The sequence below is a fragment of the Hemicordylus capensis genome, chromosome 7, assembly GCF_027244095.1.
Source record: "Hemicordylus capensis ecotype Gifberg chromosome 7, rHemCap1.1.pri, whole genome shotgun sequence".
Classification (NCBI taxonomy): domain Eukaryota; kingdom Metazoa; phylum Chordata; class Lepidosauria; order Squamata; family Cordylidae; genus Hemicordylus; species Hemicordylus capensis.
The window spans coordinates 21,008,307-21,030,620 of NC_069663.1; the positions used below are offsets into that span (position 1 = coordinate 21,008,307).

Below are 22,314 nucleotides of genomic sequence, written 5' to 3' on the forward strand. Positions count from 1 at the left end.
TGTTGGGTGTCTTTCTTATTTAACCTCCTCTTGCCTTTTGGTCTCACAGGGATCTTGTGCCTCTAACTCGTTTTTTGATAAGCAGAAATCATGTAGATCTGTTGAGTTTCTTCCTGTTATGTAGATGTTAAATGGGCCAGGGGCTTAGCTTGGGGAGAGGGGGCCCGTGTTCACCCCTCTCCACAGTGGCCCCCCAGAGTGAGGAAGATAATGAAGAAATTGGGGGGGGGGTGGAGCTGGGGGGTCCTCAGGAGCTTGGGGGACCAGGTTCTTTGAACCCATTCGCTCAATTATAGCTATGCCCCAGTGGGGGGACTTTCTAAGCTGGTCAAAACTGGAACACAGAACGTCATCCCCAGCAACCATTTATTGGGTCTGGTATGATGGGAGTTATAGTTTAGCAACATCTGGAGTACCAGCAGTTGGGAACCCCTGATCTGTTGGGTTTTGTTGATTTGTTGGGGACACTAAAAGGACCCCTGATCTGCCGTGTGTTGACCACACGGTGATTTTCCTGCCTGGTGTGAAGGTTGCGGACATCACGCAACATCTAGATCGGCTGTTAGGCAGTGCTGGGGAGAAGACAGCTGTTGTGGTGCACGTCAACACCAACGATGTGGGGAAATGTAGTCGGGAGGTCTTGGAAGCCAAATTTAGGCTGATAGGTAGCATATTGAAGTCCAGGACCCTCAAGGTAACATTTTCAGAAATGCTACCTGTTCCACACACAGGTACAGTGAGATAGGCAGAGCTGAAGGATTTCAATGTGTGGATGAGACGTTGGTGCTGGGAGGAGGGGTTTAGATTTGTTAGGCACTGGGATACATTTTGGGTCAAGGAAGGCCTGTACAAAAGGGATGGGCTGCACTTGAACCAAGATGGAACCAGACTGCTGGGGCTTAAAATCAAAAAGGTTGCAGAGCACCTTTTAAATTGACACCTGGGGAATAGCCAACAGGAGCTGGGCAGTATCCGGTTCAGCAAATGCCATCCCTTAAGGTGCAAGGGTGTAAAAGATTCAGATAAAACAGAAGAGGACAGAGCAGAACCACATAAAGAGCAGGCAGAAGGCTGTGCCAGCTGGTCAAAGAGTCAAAAGAAAGATAGCTTACATCAGGTGAGAGATTCAGCATATAGGTGCTTATATGCCAATGCCAGAAACCTTTGAGCCAAGATGGGCGAGCTGGAGTGCTTGGTTGCTAACACAGAAATAGATATAGTGGGCATAACAGAAACATTGTGGAACAGTGAGAACCAGTGGGACACTGTTATCCCTGGATATAAATTCTATAGAAAGGACAGGGAGGAGCGCCTTGGAGGTGGAGTAGCACTGTATGTTAAGGAAGGGATAGAATCTAACAAGCTAGAAAATCTAGGAGGAACAGAGTCCTCCACAGAAAGCTTGTGAGTGACAATACAAGGCCTGAAAGGAAATGTGCTACTGGGGATGTGCTATCGCCCTCCGGATCATAATGCTGACAGTGACTGGGAGTTGCAAGAGGAAATCAGGGAGGCATCAAGAAGAGGCAAGGCAGTAATAATGGGTGACTTCAATTACCCACACATAGACTGGGTAAATTCACATTCAGGTAATGACAAAGAAGTCAAACTTTTAGATACGCTGAATGACTGTGCCCTAGAACAGTTGGCCTTGGAGCCAACCAGAGAGAAGGCAACCTTGGACTTAATCCTGAGTGGCACCCAGGACCTGGTGCGTGATGTCAGTGTCATTGACCCTTTAAGGAACAGTGACCATAGTGCGATCAAATTCAGCATACATGTGGGGAGAGAATCACCATGGAAGTGTAAACAAGTGTGTGGATAAAGGTGATCCAGTTGACATTGTTTGTTTGTTTGATTGATTTTTATACCGCCCTTCCAAAAATGGCTCAGGGCAGTTTACATAGAGAAATAATAAATAAATAAGATGGATCCCTGTCCTCAAAGGGCAAAAAGAAACATAAAATAGACACCAGCAACAGTCACTGGAGGTCCTGTGCTGGGGGTGGATAGAGCCAGTAACTCTCCCCCTGCTAAATAAAGAGAATCACCACCTTAAAAGGTGTCTTTTTGCCAAGTTAGTGGGGGCCTTAAGTATACCTGGACTTCCAAAAAGCTTTCGACAAAGCTCCTCATCAAAGACTCTTGAGGAAACTTAGCAGTCATGGGATAAGCAGACAAGTACATGTGTGGATTGCTAACTGGTTAAAGAACAGGAAACACAGGGAAGGTATAAACAGAGTTTTTACAATGGAGGGAAGTAAGACGTGGGGTCCCCCAGGGCTCTGTACTTGGACCTGTGCTTTTTAATTTATTCATAAATGATCTAGATGTTGGGATAAGCAGTGAGGTGGCCAAATTTGCAGATGATACCAAACTACTTAGGGTAGTGAAATCCAAAACTGATTGTGAGGAGCTCCAAAACAAGGATCTCTCCAAACTGGGTGAGTGGGTGACAAAATGGCAAATGAGGTTCAATGCTGGCAAGTGTAAAGTGATGCACATTGGGATGAAAAACCCCAACTTCAAGTATACACTGATGGGATCTGAGCTGTCGGTGACTGACCAGCTCGTTGAAAGTGTCGACTCAATGTTTCAGGTCCAAACGAAGACACATTATATTAATGTCTTTCTTTTCAGTATCCCCATAGGTGCACCTAGCTAATTTTGGAGCCTGGACCTAAAGGCCTATGGAGGGGCCCCCTCTCCTGCAAATTAAGCATCATCATGCTCGGCCAGGCAACCACACCACCCTGGACAGACTAAAGAAGATCTTGGGGTCCCCAGGGGCTGTGGAGGTCCTGGACTTCAGCGTTGTAATCCGGGGGTAAGAGCACCTCTGAGTATACCTCATGGGTGGCAGCTCAATTCTGAACAGCTGTCTATATAAAAATGTACCCTTTATCCTTACTTCCCCTTTTATCTATCTTTGCTCTTGGATGGCTTTATCAATCCTTCACACTGGAATCAGCTCCTTCCACTGACCTCAGCCAAGGACTTTATCATGGGTGGTGTTGGCGTCCAAATAGACCATATCGCTTTGCCTTCTTTTCTGTATTAGCCACCTCCCTTGAAACATTGTTACAGGGTGGGGATGCTAAATATTTGGCATTTGCCATTAGCCTGGCTTGGGAAAGGACAATACCCCACTGTGGCTCTTTATCGTTCATGGGCTGTTTACTCTTCTGCAAGTTGCCACGAGAAGAGGGCACACCACTCAATTAATAGGTAACTGATTCAAGATGAATACAGTCCCCCCCCCCTCTGCACAACAACTGACCTGTGGAACTGTCTGCCACCAGAGGTATCAATCTATAGTATGTTCCAGCTGTGGCTAGGGTTGAGTAGAAGTGCAGGATTCTTTTCCACTGAACTTAAGTATGATGGCGAGAGGAATTATTTCATTGCACTCCAGCAGAGTTCCACTACAATACATAAAAAGGATTTCTCAAAGGGCTCACTTTCATTTGTCAGAAGAAGACTTGGGCTGGGTAAGAGAATTTTAGCTCCATCAGAATGAATTAGACTGTTCTCAGAGAAAAGATATTTAGGCTGGACCCGACAGTTAGGACAATAAAAGCACAATAAGACACTGAAATCTGAAAATCTGAAAGGACTGCAGTGCAATCAGCTATTTTCCATCTCTAGGGGTGTACATAGGAACATAGAAAGCTGCCATATACTGAGTCAGACCATAGGTCCATCTAGCTCAGCATTGTCTACCCAGACTGGCAATGTCTTCTACAAGGCTGCAGGCAGGAATCTCTCTCAGCCCTATCTTGGAGATGCCAGGGATGGACCTTGGAACCTTCTGTTCTTCCCAGAGAGGCCCCATCCCTGAGGGGAATATCTTACAGTGCTCACACTTCTAGTCTCCCATTCATATGCAACCAGGATGGACCCTGCTTAGCTAAGGGGACGTCATGCTTGCTACCACCAGACCCACTCTCCTCTCCTAAGAGGGGTTAAGGGCTCTCCTGTAGACCTGGTCAAAAACTGCAGAGTATTCATCACTTCCAGATGGTACCAACTACCCCAGCTCTCTATGGTGTACTGTACTGTCTATGGTGAGTATCATTCTAGTCCTGTAGGGTTCAGATTGGGGTGGCCTAGCTCTTCGAATAGGCCTAGTATGATCTCTAACAAGAGTCTCACACATTCTGACTCAGTTCCCTTAGGGTGTCCCTGGAATCACAATGATTGCATTTTGATGGATTAATAATTTAGCGAAATGAAATCAATTGCTGTTTAACCCCTATTTGGCAGCATTTGATAGAATGGCTTTTTCGGCTTTGGTGTTTGTTTGTTTTTAAAAAACTAGGAGATGAAATAAGTCATTTTATTTTCCATGAAAACGACTTTCAAGCTGTCATTAGCATGATGGTTCCATTGATGTCAACACAGTAAGGCTATTCTCATGCACATCCTAACCCAGGCAAGGGAAGCCCATATGAGAACTTCTGAGATTGGGCCTGATCCAGGCAGGGCAGGACAGCGCTGCCTAGCCCTGCTTTTAAACCTGGCTCTTAGCAGTGGTTAAGGGCTCAAGTGAGACTAGGGGTGTGAACAGAACTAGCTGGTCCAGTCTGGTTTGAGTCCAAACTGGACCTCAACCAGACTGGTCCAGTTCAGTCAGGCACCCCTTGAAATCCCCCCCGGTTCGGTTTGGATTGGTTCCGGTTCAGTTCCGAACCGGTTTGCACATCCCTAAGCGAGACCTCAACCCACGCTCCAAGATTGTGTGTTCGCTGGTGCTATGTTCAGCCTAGGGTGCCCGCCTCCTGGGGGGAATCTCCCAATGAATCATGCATGTCACGTGGTGCATTGTGGGATATCTGGAGGCCGGGCCATCGTCTTGGCCTCCGGAGCTCCAAACTATGGCACACAGCATGGATTGTCTGGAGTATCGTCTGCACTCCCAGCAACAGACCAGCGTTCGTCTGGGTGGAAGGTGAATTCCACCAGCCTTCTCCTCTGCCCGCCTACTGCCCCACCCACCCAGTTGTGTGAATGACCTCACTCTCCCCCACTTTCAGTTTTGGTTTTAAAATATTCCAAAAAGAAACGAGTCACCTTTACAGTGAAAATTTTCTGCACCACCCCAGAAAAAATCTTTCACTTAGGAATCTAAACTAGACAAAGATGGTGACCAGTGCTCCCTATTAGCAGGGATTCCCAGATATTGTGGACTACAACTCCCATCATCCCCAACCAAAGTCCACTGGAGCTGGAGCTGATGGGAGTTGTAGTCAACATCTGATAATCCCTGTTAACAGGGAGTATTGGTGGTAATTTACTTACTGGTAGTGGTTTACATACTTACTTGGAAGAAACCATCACTGAGAAAACACTTGTAAGATTGGGCTATATGGCTTCCAAGTTATGTCTTTCATGCATGTGGGACAGGGCCTTCTCAGTTATTGCCCCCAGACTTTGGAATGCTCTCCCGGTGAGCATCTGCTCCCCAGCCTCCATCATTGTTTTTAGAAAGCAAGCAAAATCTTGGCTTTTTTACACGGGCTTTTATATGAGTGTTCTGTTGCTGCTGCTTTGTATCATATGGTTATATTGTACTTTAAAAAAAAACAAAACAACTTTTAATTAGACTTGTATTTTTTATATTCAAATGTAATTTTTATTGTGCAGTTTTATAGGTTAGTATTCTTTTAAATGTCTTGTAAACTGCTTGAGATTATTTTAATGAAAAGTGGTATGAAAATCTAACAATAAGTAAATAAAATAAAATGTTATGTGTGCTTAGATTGGGAAACAACTTCAATGAATGCAGTGGGACTTCCTTGTAAGTAAAAATGAGAAAATTAGGGCTGCCAGCTTTAATTGGTCATCAGTCTTCAAAATCTTTAGCTGATTAATGAGGCAGAAATATTTTTTTTAATCAGTGGAGATGAACTTTAATGGATGGGGTTGAGACACAGATTCATTTGCGTAATCTCTGAGGCTTTTTTTGCGGTGGTATGTTACTTAAAAAATGGGAAGAGGAAGAAGATTGCCAGACACTTTCCACTTCCCCAAGTGGTGAGAATGTTCAGACACAACATTACTCAGGGTCTGGTTCCTTTTGACGGAGAGAGTCCTGGAGACATGTGGCATTTTTGGAATATTTGCTAGGTTTGCACATATATACCAGCAGAGCATACGGGCGACTCCAGCATGAGGCAGAGTAAAGCAGCTTGCTTCAGGGGTTGGACGGTGGGCCAATTGCCATGGAAGAGGCAAGCAAAGATCTATCTAGCACAGGGTTATATTTTGAACACGAGCCAGGCAGGTGTCTCTGGAAACTCATAGCTGTGCATCACTGTGACTGGGCACCCCCAGTTTGTTTATTCTCAGCATTCAGAATTCGGAAACACACCCTGGGAACCCAGTTTGCCCACCGACATCCTACTGTGGGTACAGGGCACATTCTCCGATATACGGAGGAAGATGACTCCAAGTCATGCCATTGAAATTAAAGGAATTTCTTAACTTGGGATCAACATTATTCACCACTATTTATTGCCCTCATTCTCTGCTGTCTCACAAAGCCTAGCCAGATGTCAGGCAATAGGAAGTAGTCCCCTGCTAACTGAGCTAAGAGGCACCTTTTAAAAAGTGGTGATTCTTTTTATTTAGCAGGGGGAGAGCAACTGGCCCTATCCGTCCTGAGCACAGCCACCTCCAGTGGCTGTTGTCTTATTTATTTATTTATTTTTAAGAAAGCCATCTTATGTTTATTTTTAGATTGTGAGCCCTCTGGGGACAGGGAGACATCTTTGTTTGTTTGTTTATTTTTATGTAAACCGCTCTGGGAAATTTTGTTGAAAAGATTAAAAGGAAAGATATTCCATCGAGTCAGTTTCGACTCCTGGTGCCCACAGAGCCCTGTGGTTGTCTTTGGTAGAATACAGGAGGGGTTTATCTTTGCCTCCTCCTGCACAGTATGAGATGATGCCTTTCAGCACCATCCTATATCACTGCTGTCCAATATAATCATATTCTGGGAAACACACCAGCAGGAATTCGAACCAACAGCCTCCTGCTTTTTAGGCAGGTTGCTTCCCTGCTGCGCCATTAGGTTTTTGAAAAGTAGTATATAAATTATTAGTTGTATTCATATTTGTCATACAGAAAGTACAAACAGCTATAAATAAAATGAAACAGTACATTGGAAAAAAATCAATGAAATCTGATAAAGGCGCTTTAAAACACATTCGCTCACTGGACAGAGTAGGGACAACTACCAATGCAAATATAAACCGCCAACTTCTGCCTGCAACCTTGGAGAAGCTGCTGCCAGTCAGTGTAGACCATACTGAGCTAGATGGACCAAGGGTCTGACTCAGTAGAAGGCAGCCTCCTATGTTCCTAGAGGAGACACTGAATCTGAACCCCTTTCCCTGCTTTAATTAGAATAGTCGGAAGACCTGCTCATAGCACCCAACTCTTCCCCTCATTTCATCGGAATTTCCATTTACTCTTGTGGATGATGTCATATCATTGTCCAAACAAATCCAACCTTATCAGTGAATGTGACACCCTCCCAAGAGTTTTTCTTGCCCCTCCCACCAGAAGTCTTTATCTTCAAATCTTGTGCTGCAAATTCTTGGTGAGTCTTACCTGGTTTGTGCAAACCGATTTCCACCCACCTTGAGCAAACACGATTCCCAGCCAAAGGAGGATAACAAACGAACAGTCCAGTTAACCAGCCACATGGGGTGTGTGTGTGTGTGTGAATGGGGACCAGAGAGAGAGGATTCAGGCAACCAGGAGCGACATGATAGCTGCGTATGAGCTTACCAAGTGGTATCCATAACCATATGTGGAAGGAAGACATCTGTAGTCCCTGATACTTCAGTTCTGCCCAATGTTTCGCCTGCTAACTTGGCAAAGAGGCACCTTTTAATGTGGTGATTCTCTTTATTTAGCAGGGGGAGAGTAACTGGCCCTATCCAACCCCAGCACAGCACCCCCTCCAGTGACTGTTGCTGGTGTCTCTCTTATGATTCTTTTTAGATTGTGAGCCCTTTGGGGACAAGGATCCATCTTATTTATTTGTTATTTCTCTGTGTAATTTATTTGTTATTTCCCTGAGCCATTTTTGGAAGGGCAGTATAGAAATCGAATAAGTAAATTAAAAATGATGATGATGATGATGATGTTGTTACCAACTTTGGGCCACATTACATGTGATGCTCAGTAACACAGAAGGCATTTCACACAATCGTTCCAATCTAGGTTGGATGTGGGTTACCCGCATTGAATGGATTGTATGAACCCATACCAAGGTGGTTTATGGCCCAAGATCCTCACCTTGGAGGATCTTCACATGCTCAATTAAGTAGCAGCTAGGTATAAATTAGTAGGTACTTACCTCCACTCTGGCTTCATTTGCAAGCTGCTCTGAGCATTCTGTACAGTGGCGAATCAGCTCTGCCACTCACCTGGTTTCCGTGGAGTCGATCCCTCACGGCAGGGAGGGAGTGCTGGTGGCAAGCTGCAGCCGGCGCAGAGGTAAGCACCTACTAATTTATGCTTAAAGGTGCCTCTCCCCCCCCCCACCCTGCGTCACCTGCACCAGTCGCTACTGCTTCAATGTTGGTAACCCACATGAAACCTAGATTCAAATGGTTGTGTGAACAGGCCTTGTTTTGTCTTCCAATTTTTTTGTTTGCTTGTTTTGATATAAAATGCAGCTGTCGGGCCTGAAATCTGGTCTGGAAGACCAGGTGAAGGAAAAGACTTTCTCTGCCCTTTCCTGTCAGGTGGTAAAGGAAAGGGTTGAGGCACCTGGGCCTTCTGCATGGCCTGGATCCAGCTTGCAAGCTCTGTGGCTACATGTGGTCAAAGCAGGGGGGAAATGTTCGGACCAAGCTTGTCTTGAGTGTTAAAAAGTACTTTGGCCTTTCGGAATTCAGAGGAAGCTAAATCTCAAAGAACACTGAACTGAAATATTGCACCTCTATTACTTCCAGATGGCAATTGGGGGGCCATATTGCAGACCGCCATGTTTTTGACAAGAGCATTTATTACTTATATTGATTGGGATTGAGCCAAAATGACACTCTTCCTTTTGCCACTGTGCTCACAGACAGCGAAGAGGGAGGTTTGCAGCGGGGTCTGCAAATGTGCAGAATAAGGTGCCAGCATAGTGGCTGTGGTGATCATGGTCCCTGCCTCAAATAAGTGTCAGCTTTACTGCCCAGAAGGCAATATAGAGGACAACAATTACTGCTTTCACTGTGATTTGGCTTCAATTATCATCAGGGAGCCAAATTACCCTGGGCTAACGGAGTGATTCGGAGCCAAATCCGGCTCTGAGAAGGAAGGTATTACCCTTCCTCGGATTTGACTTCATGAGAGCACCTTGCAACCAATTAGATTTGGCTGCCCAATAAGCCAAATCAGAGTGAGAGCAATGTTTTCTGATGTCTTATGAGTAATGGAAAAGGGCACATAGCAGCAGCAGCAGCATGAATGCTACTTATCAAGGAATATCAGAACATCAAGCAGGCAGTGATGGAGGAAAAGGTGAGCAGATTTTCTGAAACCTTCTGCTCCATAGCTGAAAGGGTTCAGTGCCAAACCTTCGGCTCAATCTTAATAATTATATGGAAGAGCATTGTCTATTTGGACAACATTCCAACCTTTTCATATCACAGCACCTGCAGTCTCACAATGTTTTAACCCCTTCATGCCATAATACTTTATCCTGGTGAGTGAAACGTGCTGGTGCGAGAATGGCTACTTAGTTGGCCTAAAGACTACACAGCCTAAGATGCAGTGCTATTAGGAACAAACGCAAGTGTGATTAAAAGGTGGCCAGGAGCCTTGATATTAAAGCAAGACAACTGTCAGATGGAAGAAATGGAGGCAGTACCCTTTGAAATTCAAACTGGTCACTGGATATTCCTTGGAAATTGGGATTGGTCTCCATCAAGTTCTGTAGATAACAAGCAGAAATGTGACCGCAGAACATATAGAGGGGCAAGAGGAAAAGGTCAGAAGCAGTGCCCAGGAGCATCCTGGGAAAGGAAAGAAGGCGGAGAGAATGGATTATGAGAGAAGAGGCCTGGGGAAAGCAGGGATTGGCTCCTTTTAAGGCTGAGTCACTGGTTTCCACCCATAGAAGCTGGCACTCTCCCAGAGGGAACCCTGTATAAATACAGCCTCTCCCCACATTTATTCCCAACCCCATCTTAAGAAAGAAAGGGAGCAAGAAGCAACTAAAAATGAAGGTCGTCGCTGCTTTCCTCCTCATCTCCCTGCTCTCTCTGCAGGATTCCACAGCTGCCCCCTGGGTAAGAAAGATCCCGACCTATTGCTTTGTGATGGGTAGCCAGGAGGTACCCAAGGAGAATGTTGTGACCATCCTATGCATGTTTATCTGGGATTAAATGTGCATAGGACTGCAGCCTTCATTCCAAGAAACAAAGGCTGCAAGCCTGTGCCTGTTTACCTGCGAGTAAGTCTCATTGAACTCTGTGGGAGTTACTTTCAAATACTGTATTTGCCCGAATAGAAGACGACTCTGAATTTAAGGTAAGGGCAAAGTGAAGGTGTGCCGTCGAGTCGGTGTCGACTACTGGTGACCACAGAGCGCTGTGGTTTTCTTTGGTAGAATACAGGAGGGGTTTACCATTGCCTCCTCCCACGCCGTATGAAACGATGCCTTTCAGCATCTTCCTGTATCGCTGCGATGCCTTTCAGCATCTTCCTGTATCGCTGCTGCCCGATACAGATTCGAACCAGCAACCTCTTGCTTGCTAGTCAAGTCATTTCCCCGCTGCGCCATTTAAGATGACCCCCTTAAAAATACAGGTTAAATACTGTATTCACCTGAGAGGAGGAGGACTCTGGAAGTAAGACGATGAAAACCATCCCAACTCTAACAGCTGTTTGAGAGTGGAACAGTCCGTCTCATGAGAAGGTGGGCTCTCTTTTGCTGGAAATGTTCAAACAGATGTTGGATCTGTCACAGTTTCCTGCACTGAGAAGGAGGCTGGACAAGAATTCTATGATTCTATGACTCCTTTTTTTTAAAATGGGGGACTCTGAGGCTAGGAGATAAGCCATGCACATTAGTCCAACCATGGCACTTATTTATTTATTTGCATTTTTACTTGATCTTCTCAGACTATTGGGAGTCAGGAGTCCCTGCTGATCTACTGCAATTCACCCAGAGATCTTCCAGTAATCCTGACATATCCTCTGTCCTGATCTTATAGATATCAAATGGGAAACAGTCACTGCCCCAAAAAGGTTACAGTTCAAACAAACTGAAAGGTTAAAGAGGAACTCCGTGTTGCCATTAGAAAGCAAACAACTTCAGCATCCATTTTTTGACTCTTTCAGAATTGCACATCTGATGCTCCCTAAATGAGAGCTGCCTCCTTCCATATAGAAAACTAGCCGGTCAGAGAAAAGACAAGAGTGAAAAAAATGTTCTGTACATGCTAGCTTTCCATGTGTAGATGATATGTTGTTCCTCGCAGTGTGGGCAAAGTATTTACAGCGATTCCCTTAAAAATCAAGCCACCTAAGGCGCAGCGGGGAAATGACTTGACTAGCAAGCCAGAGGTTGCTGGTTTGAATCCCCACTGAAACACCTCTATTGGGCAGCAGCGATATAGGAAGGTGCTGGAAGGCATCATCTCAGACTGCGCAGGAGCAGGCAATGGTACACCCCTCCTGTATTCTACCCAAAACAACCACAGGGCTCTGTGGTCGCCCGGAGTCAACACTGACTCGACGGCACAACTTTACCTTTACCTTAAAAATCACAATGTGGTGGCTTTTTATCCCAGATGAGAAGTCCTGACACTGTTTGTCTGTTTTTCCTTGGCCATGTCCTTTTGATAGAGTAGCTCACCAACTTTTCTTCTGGCAGGGATCCTGTGTCTAACAGCAGCCAGAGCAGCAGAAATGTAGCAGGCAAACTTTCCCTGAAGTGGAGAGAAAATAAAGATGGGGTAAAACAGTACTTGCTGAGTTTCTGCAACATGGACAGGCACCTGTTAAAGACACAGGAGCCCTCACAAGATCAATGTTGGCAACCCTGCCTTTTTAAAAAAGCTTATCTGCATTCCTGGCTGCTTCTCAGTGATAACTTTTTGCTGACCCCAACTTATTTACCTTGGTTTCTCTCCCACTTTCCCCCAGATGGACATTCCAGTTCCTGATAGAGCTAATCTTGTTCCTGTCCTCTGACAGACTAGCTCCATGTAGCTAATTTTCTCCTTCCATTCACCCACCCAAATGATGCTCTTTCTGATTCTTTCCAGAATGGACGCAGCTTTGATTACAACAATGTAGGCTCAGGCAGCATGAATGACAATGGAGTAAGTACTCAGAATGTCTCTGTATTTTGAACCCATCTGTATTACTTTCCCCTCAATCGGAAAATGGTCTTCCCTGCAAAGTATAGCAAACCTTTTGGCTGATTTTGCTTCCTTCTCTTTGGAACTTGCCAAATGTTTTGTTTTTAAATAAAAGGGTGCACTCCACACCCCACAATCTCTATTCATGCTAATTTTGCTGCTTGTCATTTCTTATTAGAGGGAAATCACTTTGCTATATGCAAGACAGATTATTTTCTCTTTAAAAAATGTATAGGAACATAGGAAGCTGCCATATACTGAGTCAGACCATAGGGCCATCTCTCTCAGTATTGTCTACACAGACTGGCAGCACCTTCTCTAAGGTTGCAGGCAGAAGATCTCTCTCAGGACTATCTTGGAGATGCTGCCAGGGAGGGAACTTGGAACCTAGATGCTCTTTCCAGAGCGGCTCCATCCCCAAAGGGGAATATCTTACAGTGTTCACACATCAAATCTCCCATTCATATGCAACTGGGGTGGACCCTGCTTAGCTAAGAGCACAAATCATGCTTGCTACCACAAGACCAGCTCTTTTCTAGAACTTTGGCACTTGAGACATTATTAATTTCTCCCCCCCCCCCGCTTTTTTATTGCAGAATAGCTACGGGGACGGAGGAGCAGTAAGTATCAACGATCCAATGTGTCCTGTTTATTTTGACTCTGCCGTTAAATATTCTCAAAATATTTAATATATTTTAATAAATATATTTAACCTGCAGTTAAACATTCTAACTCACAACTTGCTCCTTGGGCTATACCCAAAATCCCCAAAATGGATTTTGTGACAAGCCCAGCACGAGCGGAAGAGAAACAGCCGTGGTCGGCCCTTTTGTGTGAGAAAGGTGTGCTGGAAATTTTAAATAAGTCAAGAGCTGTTTAAGTGCTCCATTGTATCCCACTTGCTGATTGGAGATCCCTGTGGGAACCGGGTCCTGAAAATCCATTCCAATCTCCGGGACGGAGTCCTGAAAATCCATTCCAATCTCCGGAACGGAGTCCTGAAAATCCATTCCAATCTCCGGAACGGAGTCCTGAAAGGTCTTCTGTAGATAGGATGTCTGTATTTAGTGGAGGGTGCTTTAGCTGGCGGCAACTCACCACCCAACAAAACTCGATCCCCACTCCTCCGAACTCTACGGCTGGAGATCACCAGTTGGTATGGTTGGAATGAAGCCAATATATCCAATTGGCTTCCTTAGCAGGCCTTGTGCTGGGCCCCCGGATTCAGAATAGGGACAGAGTTAGTCCCTCTAGCTCAGTATTGTCTACACTGACTGGCAGCGGCTTCACTAAGGTTTCAGGCAGGAGTCTTTCCCGGCCCTACCTAGAGATGCTGCCAGGGACGGAACTTGGGCCCCCCTGCATGCAAACCAGCTGCTCTCCCACTGAGCTAAAGGCACTGCGGAAGTACAGTAGGTGCAGTTTCTCCGCCATAGCTGTAGCAGGGTGCTGATCTGGTTCCTTTGATGCAAATATGGAAATGCATTGTTTCCATTTCCCATGGGCCTCTTCCTAATCTCATAGTCCAACAGAAGCCATTTTCTGCCCTCTAGTGGTAAGAGCGGGAAAATGCAGCCCTATTCTGTGCAGAGTTACATGTGGCTAAACCAACTGAAATCAAAACCAGAATATGCTTGCTTAAATGTCCAGTGGCTACTGACTCCTAAGTATTGCCCCTAACTCTCTGGGGGCTCTGGTAAGGAGCAGTTGGTCAAGGAAGAATATAGGGAGGAAAGATAGAACTCTCAATTTCACAGCGATCTTAATAGACAGGATCAGTTCCCTTGGCACAGTACGGTGCATGCCTGCACATTTCAATTCAGCAGATAGCTTTGTAACTCTGCAGACATTTCAGAAAGGCCATGTCTGGAGTTCCGTCTCCAAGAAAGAGAGCCCGAGGAAGCCTGTCCCTGAAACTTCTTGTTTCTCGTTGAATCACAAATCACTCACAAACCGTTTCTGCTCCGTTTCTAGAATGGAGGCAGCTTTGATAACAACGTAGCTGGTAGTGGCAGCTTCAACGGCAATGGCGTAAGTATTGGAGATCTGCTAATGGCACAATGCCTTGTTTTTGCCTGTTCAGTTGACCATCGTGTGGCTGGGCTAGGAAGCTGGTTATGGGTGATGCTTTCAGATGAGCTGGCATTTGAACATCCCATAGTCCAGGGGTGCAGACAGTGAGGAATCTTAGGGAGGGACTCTTCAGTTAAATTTTGAGTGGGGTGTGGGGAGGAAAGAAACTTTTTTGTGGGGCGGGGGAGAAAATAGGTTTTGGGGGACTGGAGATATGGATTATTAGGTTGGGGGAGAGGGGAGAAGGACAATGAAGGGAGACTCCACAAACACTTAGGGGGAGATCTGTACTCCTCCTCACAGGTGAATATAGAGCTATGTTTCCAGGCTGCAGGAAGGTTTCCAGATCAGATGGGGATGCGAGTAAAGAGTTGTACCAAGATGTTTATAGAAAAGGTGGAATTTGGGGAAGGAGTTTGTAAGAAGAGGGACTGCATGGCAGTTGTGTTCAAGGAAGCTATAACAAGCATCAAGGAGAAATGTGCATGAAATGAATTTTTTGATTCATTTCAAATTTGAACTTAATTTCAAAAATTCATGTTGAATTTGAATCAGATTCAAATTCCTCCTGAAAATTCAATTTGAATTTGAACCAGATTCAAATCAATTTGAACCTGTTTTGTCACCTTTTTAACCAATCAGGGGGACTGAATGGTTTTTTAAAAGGTGCCAAATGGCTCTCAAATGGATTCCGAATCAAGTTTCAAAAATTCATTTCAAATTCAAATTGAATTGCTTTTTGAAGGGGTGATTCTATTCAAATTCGATTCACTCAGTTCACCCAGATTTGAGTTGAATCCATTCAAATTTGAACCGATATGCACATCCCTAGCATGAAGCCCACCAAGGAAAATTGGGTAGGATAATTTGAGGGGAAGGGAGTCCTTCATTTGAGTTGGCACTACTCTGGTGGCCTCTTAATAAGGTGGATAGGAACTACATTGCCTTGCTAGGAGGGAATATATTATTTTTTGACTGCTTTTTCCAGTCAGGAAGATTTGTTCCACTGAGAAAGGACTGGTGCTATTTAGGGATGCTCTTAATTCATACTTAGACATTTATATTTAAAATAGTACATAACAATGCTTTTTTTATCTTTGTTCTTGCAGAATTCCTTTGCAGCTGTGAGTATCATCAAACACACATGACTTGCCTATTTTGACTCTGCTTTAAAACATTCTATCCCATTATATTTATTCCTTTGAGTCTGAATCGTATTCCAAATCCAAACGAGATTGCTTATGAATGGGTCCAGCAGCAGCTGAACGGAAAAAGTGTTGGACAAGTGTTGTCTACCTAATTTACTGGCGTGTGATCTGTGTAGAAACATGAGGAAGAGCCAAAAATGGAGGAGGCCTTCTGGGGACCATTGGGGATGTATGGATATTTTGGAGGTGTCTCATAGTTGGGGGTAACCAAGTGAAACTGGGGTTCACCCAGAGCCAGTTGGCTGCTCTCTTCCCAGAATGGTCATGCTTGGGGTTACTTTCTGCCACCGTTGGAATAAAGTCAACATGTCCTTCATGTTGGGCCAACAGATGCAACACAGAATTGTTCTCCAGTGCTTCTCATAGTATCACTGGGGGACTTCAGCAGATGTAGCTTCTTTATCATACAAATTATGTGCAGAAATGTTGGATGTAACTATGAATACAAATACAATGGATATTTATATACCACTTTTCAACAAAAGTTCCCAAAGCGGTTTACATAGATATAAATAATTAATAAATAAAATGGCTCCCTATACGCAAAGGGCTCCCAATCTAAAAAAGAAACATAACATAGACACCAGCAACAGCCTCTAGAGCAGTGGTTCTCAACGTGTGGGTCCCCAGATGTTGCTGAACTACAACTCCCAGCATCCCTAGCCCCATTGGCCTTTGGTTGGGAATTATGGGAATTGTAGTTCAGCAACATCTGGGGACCCACACGTTGAGAACCACTGCTCTAGAGAGATGCTGTTCTGGGGCTGGATAGGGCCAGTTGCTGTTCCCCTGCTAGGTAAAGAGAAACCTCTAACTTAAGAAGGCACCTCTTTGCTCAGTAAGGAGGGAATCTGTTCAAATTCACCATCTTATCACCACTAATTATTCAAAATCACTATCGCACCTTCGCATGTATGTAACTCTGAATGTGGCAACTCCAAACTCATTGCACAAGAGAAGCATTTTGCTGCCCTCTGGTGATTAGAACATATTAAAAAAAATACTGCCCTGTGGAATTGCATTCATGCCATGTACCTAACCCAGTTGAACTCAGGTTCATTGATGTAAGCGGCAGTGAAATGGCCACTTAAATCAGTGCTGTCTGAAGAAAGGAGCCAGTTGAAGAATGCAGACACAGACCTGCTGCACTCCTTCTTGGGTGGAACTATTTCAGGATGTAATAATTCAGAGATTGCACATTTGAGTCTCCCTTACTCCCCACTACCCGCATATTGAAAACTAGCCTGTTAGAGAAAAGACTAACACCCTTTTCCTTGAGATGCCAGCTTTCTATGTGCAGAGGATGTTTTGCCCCTTGGAGTATGGGCATTCAAAGTATTTACAGCTATCCACCAACAATAACTGGGTGGATCTTAATCCTGGGTGAAAGGTTCTGCTTGTTTCCTGCCAACATTTTTCCTAGCAGGGATCTTGTGTCAAACAGCAGAAATTTAGCAGGTGAATCTTTCCCTAATGTGGACAGGAAATAATTGTACTGACTGCATCTCTGGATGGAAGGGAGGCACTTGTTAAAGGCACAGGAACTCTTGTTCTTGTTAAGATCAGCATTGACAATCCTACCCTTTTCTACACTTATCTACTTCCCTGGCTACTTTTCAGCTGTTTCAGTCCATATTGTTCTCCAATACACCAAATGCTGTATATCTCTCATCCTCTGACACAGACTAGCTCCATGAAATTAATTTGCTCCTTCCATTGATCCAATGAAATGATTCTCTTTCTGCTCCTTTCCAGAACGGAAACAGTTTTAATGGGAACCGAGTAGGATCTGGCAGCTTCAATGACAATGGAGTAAGTACCCAACACGCATTTTTTGAACTGGTTAGTATGACTCTCCTGGCAGCAGAAAAAATGGTCCAGTGTGGAAAGTGTAGCAACCCTTTCAACTGATTTCTCTTTGGAACTACCCAGATGATACGTTTTTGATGAGGTCCAACCTCCATTCATGTTAATTCTGCTGTAGTGCTAGTAATGTGTTACACAACTTAATGATGAGAAGGAAACCCCTTTGCTCTTTGGCACACACTTTTTTAAATCAGGGAGGCATGAGCTCATTTGATTAGGTGCTGGGTATTTGGGGACACTATTAATTCCTGATTCCCCCCCCCCTTTTTTTTAATTGCAGAATGGTCTTGGCAATGGAGGAGTAAGTATCAGAAAATGGATGTGACTGAGCTATTTTGGCACTACATTAAACTCACAACTTGCTCCTTGGGTACTAATAATATTTTGGCTGCATTCACACAATCCTGGCAATCCTGGCTAAGGAGTTAACCAGGATAATTGAGCCTTGCATAACTGATCTTGAGAGCCTAGGATTTCTGGGCAATTCTGGTCCAACCACTGTGGCTTGCATTTAACCAGGATAGATAACCAGGATCTGATCCTGGACCGCAGTAGCTTGACCAGGATTGCCTGGAAATTCTGGCCTCTCACAACTGTGGAGCAAGGGACATGGGTTGTGACCCAGTTTGTGAATGATCAAGAATCTTTGTGAATCAATTGGGGCTCATGTATGCACTCTGGCCCAGATCTGCTGGTTTGTGGTGAATGATCATGAAGATTTATGAAATCTTTGGGGGTTGTGCAGTTCTCCCTGCCCCCACTCCCCAAATGCACTGGCCCAGACCTGTGGGTTTGTGGTGAAGTGTATGTGTGTGTGTGTGAGTCAGACCACTGGTCTATCTAGCTCAGTATTGTCTTCACAGACAGGCAGCGGCTTCTCCAAGGTTGCAGGCAGGAATCTCTCTCAGCCCTATCTTGCAGATGCTGCCAGGGAGGGAACTTGAAAGCTTCTGCTCTTCCCAGAGCAGCTTCATCCCCTGAGAGGAATCTCTTGCAGTGCTCACACATCAAGTCTCCCATTCTTATAAACCAGGGCAGACCTGCTTAGCTATGGGGACAAGTCATGCTTGCTACCACTAGACCAGCTCTCCTCTCTTAAGAGAAGATGCTTATTTTGCAGAGGGGTCCCCATAAGCTCATTAGGTCCAGCGTTCAAAATTACCTCACTGCACTCCTGATCAATTCCCATGAGGACTTGCAAAGTTTGTCTGGGTGCACATTTGTGCATTCCTGCTCAGTGTTTAGATTTATAACAGGCCTTACGAAAAGGCTAGGTCAGGAGTTCTTTCTCCAGGAAAGTCATCCTGAGAAAGGCTCCCCACAAACTTCCTGATTCTAAGGAAACCAGAAGACACTCACACCTCCTCTTCTGCTCTGTTTCTAGAATGGAGGCAGCTTTGATAACAACAGAGCAGGTAGTGGCAGCTTCAACGGCAATGGCGTAAGTACTAGAGATCGATACCACCCTGTTTACCAGCTCAGCAGAATATAATGTTAATGGGTTCAGCAGAGGTGGTCCAAGTTCTTTGGATAACTGGACACCAAATGCCAATATAGTTTACAGTTCTTTCTGGACAGGTTTATAAACGCAGTATGATAAATAATTGTGTAAAGGCAAAGCGTGCTTTCGAGTCGGTGTCAACTCGTGGCAACCACAGAGCCTGTGGTTGTCTTTGGTAGAATACAGGAGGGGTTGACCAGTGCCTCCTCCCATGCACTATGAGAAGGTTCATTTCAGCATCTTCCTATTTTGCTGCTACCCAGTATAGGTGTTACCCATAGTCTGGGAAACATACCAGCGGGGATTTGAACCAGCAACCTCTGGCTTGCTAGTCAAGTCATTTCCCCGCTGTGCCATTAGGTGGCTGCTAAATAACTGTGTAGCTATAGAAATATATTTCTGCCTTTTCAGACTCTTTTAGGGTCTTTGTTCCTTTTCTTCCTTTATTATTCATCCAGTTCTGGAAAACCTGGAATTTAGGTAGGCTCAGCAGAGAGAGAAGTGACCCAGTGAGTTTAACGGGGATTTGAACTCAGGTCTCCCCACTCCTAGTCCAACATTCTAACCACAACACCAGACTGGCTCTTTCTTCTTGAATAGGATGTGTAGGGAGGGAGTAGTTTCACAATTGGGGAATGTGTACCTTTCATTGGCTGCTTTTTAATCAGGGAGGGGTGTGTGGTCAACAGAGAAAAGCTCTGAGTATCTGCACAAATTCTTAATTCTCCCTTTTGTTGTTCTTGCAGAATGCCTTTGCAGTGGTAAGTAGCAGCCAGGAGTGGGAACTGATCTTTTCTGACACTAATCTTTTCTGATGCTGTATGAGAAGATTTGATCTCACCATTTCTTTATTGGATTTGTTTAATAACATGTGAAATCACAAAGGGACAAGTTCTTCATTAGTGGCCCTGGGCCCGTTCAATAAAGACCGTCTTAAGCATCTCTCTGGAGTTTAAACATGGCCCAGATGTAATAAAACAAATCAATCAATCAATTTTATTACAGCCATACAAAAGACATAAAAAGCATTAAAACAGAATATTATACATAGTAAATATAATAAAACAGAATAAAACAGTAAGCTCCTATGAATTAGACCTTAAACAAGATCTTAATCTGATAGCAACATAAAAGAATTTGGGGTGTGTGTGTGTGTGTGTGTGTGTGTGTGTGCCAAAACTCTGTTTAGAATCTGTTTAGAACATGCTCATTCCGGTTCGAGTCTGGTGCGGATTCGAACCGAACCGGGCAACTTGGATTTGTGCACACCCCTATCTCCATAATCATGGGTCTGTTCTCACCATCCTAAACAGAGTTGGAAGAGTGCCCAGCCAGGGTAGGAGAGCTGAGCACACGCCAGATTGGTGGCCATGTGTTTGCAAAGATCAAGGTAGGAGCGGGGAGATGGATAGGAGGACAGGTTTCCTTGCACCCTGGAAAAAATGCTGGGAACAGGATGCGAATGGCACTGACGATTCTTCCTAGCTCCCAGTTCCCACATGATCACACACACACACACACACACACACACACACACACACACACACACACACCACACACACACACTTCTTCTTTGTAAACCCATGACTGCCAATCAGGAGCATGCACGGTTCTCCCATTGACTCGGCACGGTGGTGAAAACAGCCCTATTAGGTGCTAAAATGACCTATTTGAGACATCTGTCTAAAGGCACAGTGGTTGTGTCCTGTGCAGGGGCATAGCTAGGGGAGAAGGGGCCCCTGTTTGCCCCTCTCCCTGGCATTCCCTTTGAGCAAAGGAGATAATGAAGGAAATAGGGAGGGGTGGAGCTGGGGGGCCCTCAGGAGCTGGGGGGCCTGGGTTCTTTGAACCCATCTGCTCAATGATAGCTACACCCCTCGTCCCATGTACAACTGAGCTAAGTGTTGGAACCCTGGTAGGTCAGTGGAAGTGCTCTGCTGCCCTCTGGTGGTTAGAACATGAAACAAGAAACATCTCTTGCTCAATCCTTGGGTGAGCTAGATGCACTTAAGCCAATGGAAACCCAATCCAGTGAAGATACTTGCTTAAATGAGCATTGGTGGCTGGTGGCTACTAACTCATGAAATATCACTCCCCTAATAATAAAATAAAATAAAATAAAATAAAATAAAATAAAATAGGATGAGACCTGGACTCGGGGCGGGTGGGGGGACCAACTTAACAAGGAGGAATGTTGCTAGGAAATCTTTTGCAATGGTCTACGAAACAGCAAACATATACTATTTTCCTTTGTTTATTGTTCAATTTTTATATTGCCTTTCATAAGACATTCCAAGGCGGTTTACAAAAGTTAAAATACAATAAAACTCCATTAAAATCACATTTAAAACTTTCAGATCAGTTAAACAGTAAAAACCATGAAACATTAAAAAAAAACAACCCAAATCCTTTGGAATAGGATCAGTTTCCACAAAGACCAGATCTGTTCTTCTAGTCGTGTGTTTCTGTACTACCCTGCTTAACTTATCTTTGTGAATCAATAAATGAAACAAAAAATGGCAAGTTTAGAGCTGTGTTCCCTGTAAGAGGGATTCCCAGATACTACAGCTCCCATCATTCCCAGCTGCATTGGCCTTTGGCTGGGGATTATGGGAGTTGTAGTCAACAACATCTGGGAATCCCACTTACCGGGAACATTGGTCTGGAGGGATCTCTGATGTAACTGACCCCGTGAAAGAATGTCTCTAAAACTTCCTGCTAGGGAACCACGAAAATACTCACATCTCCACTCCTTTGTTTCTAGAATGGAGGCAGCTTTGATAACAACGTAGCTGGTAGTGACAGCTTCAACGACAATGGCGTAAGTGCTGGAGATTTACAAATTGCACACAACTTTGTTTAGGCACTTAGTTTAGCATCTCATCATGTAAGTGCTTTTTTTTTTTTTTAAACACAAACGAGCCACAAAATAGCCTCTTTTTAAAAAATCTGCTGGAAATTGCCTCTGACGTCACCTCTGGCCACCCCCGACCTGCGGATATGTGAATTTAACCCCCTTTCCCCCCACCCCATGTATGCTGAGGTTGAGTGTCAGTTAACAATACATGAAGCCATGGATGGCGAATCCACAGATAGCGAGGTTGTCCTGTATGTAAAACTTGGAATTTAGGTAGGCTAGGCAGAGAGAGAAGTGACCGGCCCAGAGTCACCCAGTGAGTTTCATGGTTGTGCTGGGGATTTGAACTCGGGTCTCCCCAGTCCTAGTCCAACACTCCAACCACTACCCCATACTGGCTCTTTCTTCAGGAATAGGATGGGAGAGAATAGT

At 44.7% G+C, this 22,314-nt stretch overlaps 1 protein-coding gene across 1 annotated transcript; it reads left to right on the forward strand.

Annotated features, from left to right (window-relative positions):
• The first annotated feature begins 10,206 nt into the window (after positions 1-10,206).
• Positions 10,207-22,298, forward strand: LOC128332847 (aspartate and glycine-rich protein-like). Its single transcript, XM_053267617.1, has 11 exons — positions 10,207-10,298; positions 12,282-12,338; positions 12,974-12,997; positions 14,352-14,408; positions 15,560-15,574; positions 17,414-17,470; positions 17,805-17,825; positions 18,909-18,965; positions 19,772-19,786; positions 21,790-21,846; positions 22,293-22,298. Exons 1-11 carry the CDS (start codon positions 10,230-10,232, stop codon positions 22,296-22,298), a joined length of 435 nt encoding a protein of 144 aa, XP_053123592.1. The 5' UTR covers positions 10,207-10,229.
• The last annotated feature ends 16 nt before the right edge of the window (positions 22,299-22,314 follow it).